Source organism: Nipponia nippon, unplaced genomic scaffold (assembly GCF_047370975.1).
Source record: "Nipponia nippon isolate SJK-2023a ecotype South Korea unplaced genomic scaffold, ASM4737097v1 scaffold_5, whole genome shotgun sequence".
NCBI classification, from domain to species: Eukaryota; Metazoa; Chordata; class Aves; order Pelecaniformes; family Threskiornithidae; genus Nipponia; species Nipponia nippon.
In genome coordinates, this window is record NW_028262369.1 from 34,392,544 (window position 1) to 34,404,877 (window position 12,334).

The following is a 12,334-nucleotide window of genomic DNA, read 5'->3' on the forward strand; positions in this document are numbered from 1 at the left end:
AGACATGAAATATGTTGGGTAGGAATGTGCCTCGTATCCACCTGGACATCTCTGCTGATAGGAAGGCCGTGTGGACAGTGATTGCAAATGGCAACATAGAATCATAGAATCATTAAGATTGGAAAAGACCCTTAAGATCATGGAGTCCAACTGTTAACCTAGCACTGCCAAGTCCGCCACTAAACCATGTCCTCGAGCACCCCATCTACCCTACTTTTAAATACCTCCAGGGATGGAAACTCAACCACTTCCCTGGGCAGCCTGTTCCAATGCCTGACTAACCTTTCAGTGAAGAAGTTTTTCCTAGTATCCAACCTAAACTTCCCCTGCCGCAGCTTGAGGCCATTTCCTCTCGTCCTATTGCTTGTTACTAGGGAGAAGAGCACATTGTCCAGGTCTAATGTTAGGGAAAATAAAAACTGACACTTAATAAGAGGTCAAACATATCCATATTTTTTAGAAATAAAAAAAGAGATTACAATTTTTTTAAAAACTCATAAATCATCTTCCTCTTTCATAAGCAGGATACACAATAACTTTACAGGTAACACCTACAAAAGAAACTACACTATCATCCTTCTAATATATACTTAAAATACCTCTGTGCCATAATGCACACTGAACCTGGTTCCTGATGCAATCCACATATGTGACGATTTCACCATGATTGTCTAAAAAATGTGGACACAGCTATTCCTATTGGAAGATCCTGCTGTTTTATAATTTCTGCATGGTCTTTGTTAACTTAGCTTTGGCTGCATTGTATAGCATCTGGTCCAAAGGTCTCCTGACCGAAATTTGAGGATTGCAAGTGCTACAACAACAGAAGTATGTAGTGTAATATTCGGTATTTTAGTAATAAATATGCTTATTTTGGCCACCATCAATGTTGATATTGGACAGTATGGAATGCTCAAGTGAAATAAACCAAACAAAGCCCTTCAGTAATATGCTTGATCTTATCAACTGTAGCCACCACAGGAAAGTGCCCTTGAGTTAGGGACCTACCCAATGGACGTAAGCAGACCTGAAACGGAGCCGATATACTTTTGGAAGGTGATATTCCTGCAAAATTCCAAAAGAAGTTATTACCTACAGCTCAGTAAGGATCACCTCCTAGCGGAAGTCAAAGCACTGAAAATTTTACCCATTCTGTAGAAACGTTGTAACTACTGTGACTGTTAAATTGGGACTTGACATGTTTCGGCTCAGCTTGTCTGTCATATTTTCTGTGGCGATGGGAGACACCAACGCTTTCACTGCTGCTGCTGGTGCCGCTGCTGGTGCTTCTGCTGCTACTGCGGCTGCTCTGTGTTTTATACTTCTGCTCACGGACCCTTCTCTCTCCTTCAGCAGCGCTGGCATGTGGAAATGATGTGGTCTTGGACTGCTTCTTAGCCTTATGCTTTATACCAGATGCTTTGCTACTGCTGCTGCTGCTGTTACCTGTGCTGCTACTGCTGCTGCCTTTCCTGCTGCTACTACTGATTCTGCTGCTGCTGCTGGCCTTGCTGCTGCTACTCCTGCTTTTGCTGCTACTACTACTACTGCCCTTGCTGCTGTTGCTGCTGCTGCTACTGCTGCTACTGCTTTTGCTACTGCTGCTGCTTTTGCTACTACTACTATTACTAGTACTACTACTGCTGCTTTTGTTGCTGCTACTACTACTACTACTAGTGCTACTGCTGCTACTACTACTACTGCTACTGCTGCTACTACTACTGCTTTTACTGCTGCTACCACTGCTTTTACTGCTGCTACCACTACTGCTGCTGCTGCTACTGCCGCTGTCCCCAAAGGGGTAGAATTTCTTTCCTTTGGCTTTGGACTGTCTTGTTTTCAGATTTATCTGGGTGCCTCCCGGTGATGCTCTGTTGTCAGAGTTGCTACTGGAGGGGCTGCTCGTTGTATTCTCGGCACTTCCACTGGTGCTGCTGGCACTGGATGATGAGCTTCTGGATTTCCTTGTCCCCTAGTCAATGGTACCATTGGAAAAACAAAATTATTTTTCTGTGTTCCTGCAGAAGGCTGTAAGTAAAATCAGATACGGAAAACTATGAATTTCTCTGCTGCCTTGGAAGACAAAATGTATGCCTGATAGCATTCTTGCAATGCATCACAATAAGGCAAATTCATAATAATCTGTTAAAACCACACATAAGTAGACAATGCCCCAAAGCCTTTTGTGATAATGAACATGTGTAGGTATTGTCCATCATACAATTATATGTAACTAATGTTGGTAATGACAGTGCTATAGCTGTGACTATCTCAGGACAAGTTGTGGAGGTAGGTGTCGTAGCTTTTTGCTACAGTTGCAGTAGCTGGAAAGAACAGACTACCTTTTGGGCACACAACAGCTATTTTATGTCTTTCAAGAGATTTTCAGAAAAACGTACAAAACCAACCTGCTCTTTCTAATGTCTTTCATCTGCAGAAGAGATGAATGCAAACAAAAGACCTACAGAAAGACTTGTGTACCCAAAAGACTGTCTTTATTTTCCAATTTTTGTATACTATCTAAACAAAGGAGGCTACTTAGTAAAAGAACTATAAATAACTAAACTTTGTGTAATGTCTCCCACAAATCTAGAAATGGATTTTTACAGCAGTACCTGATAATCAGTATCATCAAGGATTTTCTTCACTCTTTTAATTGCTGCTTTGCTAGAAGATACTTGTGCCTCTGGATCTTCAAATTTTACTAAACGTACCATTTTTGTAGGAGCTTGGTCTCCTGTTTGAATTGTGACTTGTATTTTTTCAATAGGTGCCTCTGTGTAAACTGAAATTGCATGACAATTAGTATTACTGTTAGTATTAGCAACTGAATAATAGAATAAACCAATTTTTCCTATAATTTATTTAGCTATTCTTCCCCAAATGAAAATGTAAGTGTTCATTGATTATTTTGAGCAACGTTTAGTTAAAAAATTTCTGTAATAGCTAAAGCACATACTGGCAATAACCAAATTTTAAAATATTAGCATGATAGTAGATTCTTTTCAAGTCAATAAACAGAACGATCAGCAGATTTAAGTCAAGTGAACTGGATTGCTGAACTAGATAACACTATGGGATAGCGAATTAGGCATCAGAGGGGAACTGAGGCTCAACTCTTGAATTATAAAGAATGGCCCAATTGTTAGGCCATTAGTTTGATACTTAGGAGACCTAGATTCAGTGGCCTGCTGTGCTTTTACTTCTTATGATCATGGATTAAGACATTAAGGACTAGATCCTGGCAAGGTTAATCCATAATTCCCTTTAAGAGCCTGGGTTTTTAGAGTGTATCTACAGGACACTGCATCAGATCTTTTGCCCATGTCCAACTGCTCTGTGCTTGCCTCCCAAATCCAATGATTCAGGATGCATCAGAGACGCTCTGCAGGCACAGATCAGCTCTGCTTGACGCTGGCCATGCTGAGTGGCACTGCTGGGAGAGCTGGGAAATTGCTGCTCGGATGAGTTGGGGAGAAATGGATTCCTGCTACAAGCGTAGTCTGTTGCCAATACTGGCACGGCTGGTAGGTCTAACAGTAGTTTTAGTGGTACTTAAGATACGGAAGATATATATGTACATATACAAATACATATGTGTATGTATACACGTCTACCCACCCACCCTTTACTTTCTTTTTTGAGCACAGTTGTATTTACCTGGCTTGAAGCTCATTCTAAGGGCATGCTCTCCAACTAGGTAATAAAGAGGCACATTTTTGATAAATGCTGCATGTACACTTTTCCTCTCAATGCACACTTGAAACCCAAATGTACTTGCATTGGAACACACGGACTGAACAAATGGCTCTTTTTGGGAAGAGTGTCCAAAGGAAAAGGAATTTCCCGACGAAATATCTTCTGCAGACTGTCTGTCCTATTAGATAATATGCAGGTCAAGTTAAACTGGACAACAGTAAGAGGAATACTTGCATGTTATGAGTCCTGTTTCAGTTAATAGTTACATGTATTGTGCAGGAGGGATTAAAACAGTTTATTTGGGATAGCAAGGCCATGACATAGGACAACCTGGTTTTCAATTGGACAAAATTATCAACTGAATGGCTTGATTAGACTACCTAGTGTAAAAAGGAGCTTCAGGCTATAAGAATGGAAAATTATATCACAAATTAATTCTAAATATTTAATTTTGTTTTCATGAAGTATTAGACAGTGCTAACAGGTTCTTGATAAATCTGAGTGTGCTTTAGACTGATCAGAGTTCTTTCCTTTGATTTACGATTGGGTCAAACAACAGAACCTTCATCTATGTCCATGAAAATTCTGTCTCAGTTGAGGTCTGACATGAATGTGAGACTATATCAACTAGATGGTCAAAGCACATCAGATGTTAGAAATTTCCACTCAAAACTATGTAATTTACATGTGCTAAGCAATGCTTGCAGAAGAACAAATTAAAATTAATTAAAATTAGAATCAAATCCATGAAATGAACACTATGATTTCCTGGAGCAATGAAACGAATAGCTAAAGACACATAATCATAAGCTTTCATTTCTCAAGTAATACAGGTTTTAAATTATTTTTTTTACTCAGTTTATCATGTCTCAAAAGATTCCAAACTTGTATGAAGCCCACTGAAAAACTGGAATTTTAATGCTCGTATTTTCTTTCCAAAGGAAATTCTAATGATATCGGGAAATGCTCCAGTTAGTGCCATTCTTCAGTTGCTGTTCATTTAAGAATAACTGTGGAGTGCTGAGTTTTCAGGAAGGGCAGCACACAGGTGCAGAGAAGAATAACTTTGCTTGTTTCAGGATATTGGAAACTGCTCTCACTGACAGTATATTTACCTATTGACTTCTCCATAGGAAAATGCTGTACTCGTGCTCTGTACTGGCTTTTACAGAAAACTGTAGCTCGGGAAGTCATTTGACTTGACACACAAACTGCCATCCATCCTTGAATCAGGATGCTTATAAGCATTAAATTTGGCTCTACAAGTTGAGCAATGGAGCCTCTCATGGAACATTTGTGGCTACCCCAGGAATATGACGCTTGCATAATGGTTGCAAAATGTGTTAAAGATCGCGGGCCTATCCTGTAGATGGCAGTGTAAAATTAATTACCAAAGAAAATGCTTTTGCTTTTGAAAAAGTGTTACAAGTCTGATGTATTACACTCCAGATTTTAAAACAATGTTACTATAGGGCTATTTGTGTTATTAGATTGAACCTGACTTATTTTGAGCGAAGCAGCATTGGTCAGAGATGAAGTGTACATTTTTCTATGGAGAAAAGAAATCATCTCCCACTGATTAAGAGCCCAAAAAAGAATAGTCAGACACTACATCATTTACCCTGATGTTATCAGTCTCGCCTGATGCAGAATCTGAATTGAAGGACATCTTCATTATATCAGGCACTGCTTCACGGAGAAGAACTGGAGTCATCTTACTAGCAGTCAAATCCCCAATATTTCGTGTAACAGCAAATGTCTTAGACCTGCAGAATAAACATTAGAGGAAACCTGTATCGATAAGGGACTGCTGAGGAAAAGACCTGAATACTGCCTTGTAGCACATACTCAGCAACAAGTATCATACCTTGCAAATTGCTTTGTAGATATTAACAGCATCTTTCCTGTTAGTTGTATTTTCAAGGACTGTTAAGAGTGAATAAAGACATGGACCAGTCTCAGGGGCAGATAGCTTAGTTAGGCTTTTAGAATCACATGTACAGGTTAAAAGCATTGTAGTTGGGATCTCCATATGCCTAACACGTTGAAGAACAGTCCACTTACTTAGAAGCCTGGATGTGGATTACATTATTAAATTTTTGAGTCTCCTATTTTGATCTTCTAGACTTTCAAATTTTTAAACTCATCTTCTGTGTGTTCACTGGTAAACTTAGTTCTCATTTCCTTTGACATTATATTTGCGAAAATACTGCCATAACTTCAAAAAAACCCCTGGGAACTGGTGGCTACTGAATGCTGTTTCCTGTGTAACTTTTGGTAAAGCAGAATTAAACAAAGGAGCCTGAAATCATTAAAGCAAGTGCCTTCAGCTTGATCTAAATTCCCTGGTACTCATGGCTTGACAAGACATCAGAGGGAGATGTGTAGGAAGGTTAAGAATCTATTTACATAAATGTCTTCAGTATATTGTTTCCGGTGTTGTGGACTCTGAGAGTATTAGTCAGGATCCAGGATGAGTGATATAAGTTGCAGCATGAGAAGGAGACTCTCATGGCTAAATATCCTGACCCCCCTGGCTCCATAGCCCACATTCTTCATGGAAGTTGTTACAGTACTGCGATAACTATGAGTTTTGTTTTGGGTCAGAGAAACATCTTGAATACTGAACACTTTTGAGAGATGAAAACCTATTTCCCTCAGCTATTAACATTGTGCTAACTCTACCTTATTAGCCATTTATCAGTGCTAACATCCAGCTCAAAATTCCCCACGTGCTGTTTCTCAAGTATAAAGTTGATCTGTTTGCCCTGAGGCTTTTGTGGTCTGCCAATGGAGGTGGCCTTTGTGACAGTGAATGCAAAGATGGCCTGCAAAATGGTCTCTATTTTAATATGGTCCACACTGTACTAGCCTGAGCAATTTCAATCTAACCTATTTGAAAGATGAATTTGTATTCATTTGATAGCCCTCTCTTCCTCTTGAAGGCTCCTACCGTGCTGTATGCACTGTAAAGCACACAATTGCACTTCATGTGGAACACCTCAATAAAACGTGTGTCACCTGTGGGCTTTGTTTTCTTTTCCATCTCTCTTTTTTTTTAGATAAGGATATGACAGCAACGCTCCACGCTGGGTGATAGGAGAACCTTGAAGAATGGAATCTGAAATAAAATATTCTCCCTAACAAGCTGAGGGGATAAAAGAAAATACAAATCAACTTGCATTTCAGATGGCTCATCTGGGTAAAGGGACAAAAAGGGAAATGGCTTTTATTTTAATCCCATTCAATAATTCAAATGACCACTGAACTGCAGGCTGGGTCTCCAAGCAGAAAATCCTGGGGTTTCTTTTCCAATTTTTTTTAGTATTTTTTATGCCAATAGTCTACTCCTGCCACCTAATGAAAGTGGAGGATCGATTCCTCCCTGTTGAGCACAGAGAACCGACAAATGTAGCTGCATCACAGGTGACACGTGTCAATGTCTGCAGAATCACACAGCACAGTAAAAATAGGCTACAAGAGCCAGCTCTGGTGCTTTAACAAGAAAAACAGTCACAAAGAAGGCCTAAAGCTATGGTATGAAAGAATCTGTTCTCTCTGATCCCACACAAGGGAGAAAAAATAAAAGGGAGATTTTCCAATATGTATTAGTGTATTTTTTGGATGAGAGAAGAAGCTGTGCTATAGTATAAGCCAAATTCACTGCAGGGGTAAGGGACAAGCAATTCAGCTATGTTGGGCCCACTGATGTTGCAGTGAGCGTGGCCTTACATACATCCCTAACATGGGGATAGAAGAGCTCAATGTCTGCTTAAAACAAAAAAAATAAACGAAAAACTATTTTCCCAGGTTTTAAAGCACAGCATGACATCGTATCTAAAGAAATGAGAAGCAAGAAACAATCCTCCAACCAGATCTTTAGCTCTCTTTCTGCTGTGGTGAAATGAAAATTTCTGCCTTTCCTACGCATCATCCTTCTGACCTTGGTGCAAAGGTGTTGTAAAAACAGAGATTTGGAGCACCAGTCATTTTCCCTTCTTTGTCCCCAAACACACTATGCTGCCTTGTGAGCTCAGAGCGTATGCTGGCTCTTCTGCATTTTCCATTACACGTGCTGTGTACATGTTGTACAGTGCTGTAATTTCATAATTAATCTTATAACTAAAATGCCCATGTGAAGCAATTTCTGCTTATCCTGCACTTAAAACAAGCAAAAAAGCCCTATGATAGAAGCTCTATTCAAGATTATGTATATACTTCAGTAGCCTGTCATTATGAATATGTGATATATTTGCAAAGTGCGTTCTCTGGCAGATCTCCATATTTACACTTTAATCACAGGGCTCTAATTTTTCCCTGAAATTTATTTGATTTTTACTTCTTCCTGTAAATTGTGTTTAAAAGTATGTTTAAGTAGCCATCTGTAGTATACTGAATAATTATGTTAAAAGAGCCTTAAAAATAACTATTATTTTTAATTAAATTTAACTTTGATAGGATTGAATTGAAACACATGCTATATATTCTCTCCATGGTATGATTAACTATTTTGCTCTGATTTTTGCTGTAAAGAAAGTCGAGTCCGTAACGTGCTAATTTGTCTTGGGAATGCAATCTCTCTATCACCAAAGTTTTCATTTTTTTTTCCTTTAGAGTCTGCGATTGCTCACCTGAGTTTCTCTTTGGCTCCTGAAAATTTATATAAATCCCACGGCTGTGACAGGTTATAACCTGTACAGTGTGTAGGATATAAGTGAACTTAATGCTATCGAAGACTGCTTCCTGTGTCTGGATGTGAGAGATGAAGGGGAAAATAATATCACATCCTGACTAGCTTTAATGGCATGGTACTATAGAAAGTAACCCACTGACCATCAAAACAAAGTGCCCAATACTAAAATATTTTGAACAGAGCTCACAAAGAAATGAAAAAGCAATAGCTTTCTAGAACCATTTCTTTAAATGGGGAATTTAAAGCTAACAAGGGAAGGTGTCAGAATATCTCTGAAATACTGAATTCAATATGGTCTTTATTCTTTGATGGATCTATGCAAAAGGAAGAGAAAGTCTATGTTTAACTAAAATTTTTGACTCATTCTCTATAGAATATATATGCATCCTTTCTCTCTCTATCATGCCTGCTTGTTTCTCTTCATACCTTTAAGATTTTACTTTGCTTGGTCTTTGACCTCCTCAGTGATGTGGTTCAATGTTACATTCTTTAGTTATTGCTTTGCCTTCGCTTGTACTCATTGCTGTTTCATTGCTCTGTGCAGTTTCCGCTGACCATTTGTTTTGTAACGGTGAACAGGAATGCTTTTTGGAGAAAAATTGATGGTGCTAAAAGTTAGCTAGTGAGTATTAGCTTTCTCATATACTTGGCATTATAGAGCTATTTCCGACTGACTGCTTCACTTTATAAATGATAGTGCTGCAGGGTCTAGAGCAGGGCTTGGGCTGGAACTCATGGACCTCTCCACTGTAATCCCCTGCCTCTGATACTGACTTGCTTTATGCTTTCTGGCAATGCATTTAACCCTTTTTGTGTCTGATTTTATTTCCCCTTAAGCCAAAGGAGAAAAATAATTTTTTATTTTGCTTTCAGGGAGGATCCTTCTGCTAACATTTGTAGCTCTGCTTGAAGCTCTAAAGTCCATATCAGTGTCCAATATTCTCATTTCAGTTCAGTATCTTTATTGAGTTCATTAATATCTGCCTCACCCTCTCCAACAGTGAGAGCTAGTGACAGCAGGTGCCTGCTGTCCCTGATGACCTTGGGAGCAGACTGTCTTCACAAGGAACTGGACAAAACTTTTAGGCTGTGGTGCCCCAGAAGCTTACACGCAGCTAACTGATGTTCTATGAACTGCCGAAACCCTCCCTTCTCTGCACAGAGAACCTGAATACAATCGCATTTGATGGAGTGGAGGAATCATCTTAGGGAGGAGGATGTGATGTCAAATGCCTACTAGGATGGTCTGTGACCATTGAAGGACAATGGAGAATAATGATCAGCCTAACTGGTGGCTAAACTGAGGAGACATGCAGAGCTTCTCTGGGCCAGCAGCCATCAATGCTAATTGCAGTTGGATCAAGCAACTGAGCTCTTTTGTTAAGGCTGTATTCCTAGAGCAGAAACTTGTTAACATTTCTGTGGATTGTATAATAGCTGATGTCTGTTGTCAGTGATGCTTTTTCCTTTGTGATGAATTTTCGGCTTGTCTTTCTCAGTATTTTTTCATGTGTGTGTGTGTGAAGGTTTTCTAAGCTTTGGTCTGCTGCTTTGATTCCTTGGACATACTCTTTCTGTTTCCTCCCTCTCTTTGTGCTTGTATTTCCATCTGTTTTCATTTGTTTGGCATCTGGCTACAACAGTTTTCCAGAGTGTATTGTAATTGCATGCACTGATAATAAATCAAGTAGACCTAACAGGCAAGAAAACCAAATGGTAGTCACAGGGAAACAAGGTAAAAACACAAGAAACACCAAATCCTCTACGCTTCAAGGCATCAAATGCAAATATATATGGGTTATCTCTTATAACTGATAGGATTCAGCTAGCTTATATCTTACCTAGTGTCTCCAGTGCAAGTATATGTATTGGGATAGAAAATTTATGACATTTGTGTTTCAAATAACTTATGTGTCTCAACAACTGAGAAATGGTCCTAAAGAGGATTTTCAGGTGAAGACCACAGGAAGTAATGCATATTTTCAAGCAAAGTTTTGGTACATGTCACTTCATTTAAAATAAATAAACTACACCAATCATTGCCAGTTACCCAAGCTGTCAATCAAAGACAAGATCCCTAAGCAAATGTTCTGTTTTATTTGGAAAGACTCTGCATTGCTACATAGAAAGATAATAAGAGCTATGTCTTACCTTACAGTAATTATGTTAGTCTCATCTTTACATGGTGGAATTTCAATTTTGATACTTTTTTCCTTCAAATGGACAGTGGCAACAACATTCACTGGTACATGAGCATTCATTTTGGCGTGTGCTTCCAGCCCAGCCTGGATCACGTGTGTGTTGATACCCATTACAAAGGTCATCTCCTTAGCCATGCTGAAAAAGTAGAATGAGGGTAAAATTATGTTCAGACAGCAAACAGCTGTTGAATTTTTATGGCCTCTGTCACTTGGAAGTATAATTCTTTTATTTTATACTAAATATTTACCTTAGACTCATTTTGGATCGCAGCCTAATGTTGGCATTTAGTAAGTCAGTTAATCTGAAATCAGACTTTGGAGAAGGTGTAATCTGTGCTTGGACTATTACAAAGAAAGCAAAAAAAAGTGTTAAAACACCCCCCCCCCCCAATCCTGACAAGCATGTTTGTATTGCTCAAGTCTTGAAATATGTTACCATTTCCTGCCACTTTTGTGACAGAAGAGTAATAGAAGCTGGTCTCTGTCGGGAGCCCAGTGCAGGTGGGCATGATGCGACGGATCTCAGCGGACACTAAAGCCTTGGTCCACTGCCTCCCTACACCACTTTGAAGGCTACTGATTATTCTTCTTATCGAAGGGATTTTTTCGTCAGGTCCATACCATGCCTGCAATTACAGAGTTCAACTTGTCTAAATAAGCAGAACTTGAATATCATGATCCATGTCATTAACTGTGCCTCAGGGGAAGGTCTGCCAGCAACGATTATAACTAATCCTGATCAAAGCTTGACCTTATTTGCCTTGATTAATATTGAAGACAAAACCCCTCTTGAATTAAAAAGTTAAAAAAAAAAGGAGTGAATGTGTGAAAGAAACAGTATTTTAAAGCTTCTGATACTTGGGCAGTGGTGTTTTCAAAAGGATACCTGCAATGCATTTTGGATGGCGTTTTTATCAAGTCCGCCAAAGAACAGCTCTTGTCCAAACATCTTCAAGTAGCCCGACACAAAAGGTTTGTCACTGGAGAATGCCTTCCAGTCAGAGAGCTGTGTGAGAAGAAGATGAAAGTCTGATTCTTCATAACATCTGAGGAAGCAATACCTTAGAGATTTTCTTTTCCCTGAGGATTTACCGTTTTCAGGATTTTCTTGAAGTCATAGTCAGTCTCCCAGTTCCTGCCAGGAGAGTAACCTTTAGCAAACATTTCCTGCAGTCCTTCAACCATTATTCCCACCTGTGCGAAGAAGTAAAGTGTAAATGCCAGTTGGATGATGGTCATAAGATGCAATGGAGGGCAAACTGTGGGTAGACCCAATTACCTCCAAGGGATCAGCCACTCTTCCAAGGAAATGTGTCCGCAGCTGGGACATAGCCATCATTGGAATTAATCTGCCCGCATTATTCAATACCAAATATTTAGCTGCCAGTCCACTCATAAGGAACTCTGAAGAGAAATAGGTAGTAAAACACAGTACAGTTAGTTTTTAAAGCCACAGTGTGCAGATTGTATCAAATTACTAATTGCATAATTCAACTGATACAGCATAATATGAGAAAGGCCAGAAAATCCAGCTATAAAACTGATGTTATAAAATAGTCATAAACAGAATATGCTGCATTTTTTTAACTATTAATGGGCAAAATTACAAGCCCCATGCTCATTGCATGGTGGTTATACTATTTTTCCAATTGCTTCTGCTATATCTTTTACATCCGGTCAGATTCTGTAATGTTAGCTTATGAAATGCTTTTATGAGACATCATTTAGGGCAACTTGACAA

The 12,334-nt window shown here is 39.1% G+C and overlaps 1 protein-coding gene across 1 annotated transcript in view; it reads right to left on the minus strand.

Annotated features, from left to right (window-relative positions):
* LOC104015457 (vitellogenin-1) overlaps nucleotides 1-12,334 on the minus strand; it is a 44,441-nt gene that overhangs the window by 12,504 nt on the left and 19,603 nt on the right. The window contains exons 14-24 of the mRNA XM_087732305.1: nucleotides 11,873-11,997; nucleotides 11,686-11,787; nucleotides 11,480-11,599; nucleotides 11,030-11,219; nucleotides 10,842-10,935; nucleotides 10,544-10,729; nucleotides 5,321-5,465; nucleotides 3,661-3,877; nucleotides 2,616-2,785; nucleotides 1,148-1,972; nucleotides 1,009-1,065 (exon numbers count right to left, since the gene is read on the minus strand). Coding sequence (XP_087588431.1) covers nucleotides 1,009-1,065; nucleotides 1,148-1,972; nucleotides 2,616-2,785; nucleotides 3,661-3,877; nucleotides 5,321-5,465; nucleotides 10,544-10,729; nucleotides 10,842-10,935; nucleotides 11,030-11,219; nucleotides 11,480-11,599; nucleotides 11,686-11,787; nucleotides 11,873-11,997 — 2,231 coding nt within the window. The remainder of the gene's footprint in view (nucleotides 1-1,008; nucleotides 1,066-1,147; nucleotides 1,973-2,615; nucleotides 2,786-3,660; nucleotides 3,878-5,320; nucleotides 5,466-10,543; nucleotides 10,730-10,841; nucleotides 10,936-11,029; nucleotides 11,220-11,479; nucleotides 11,600-11,685; nucleotides 11,788-11,872; nucleotides 11,998-12,334) is intronic.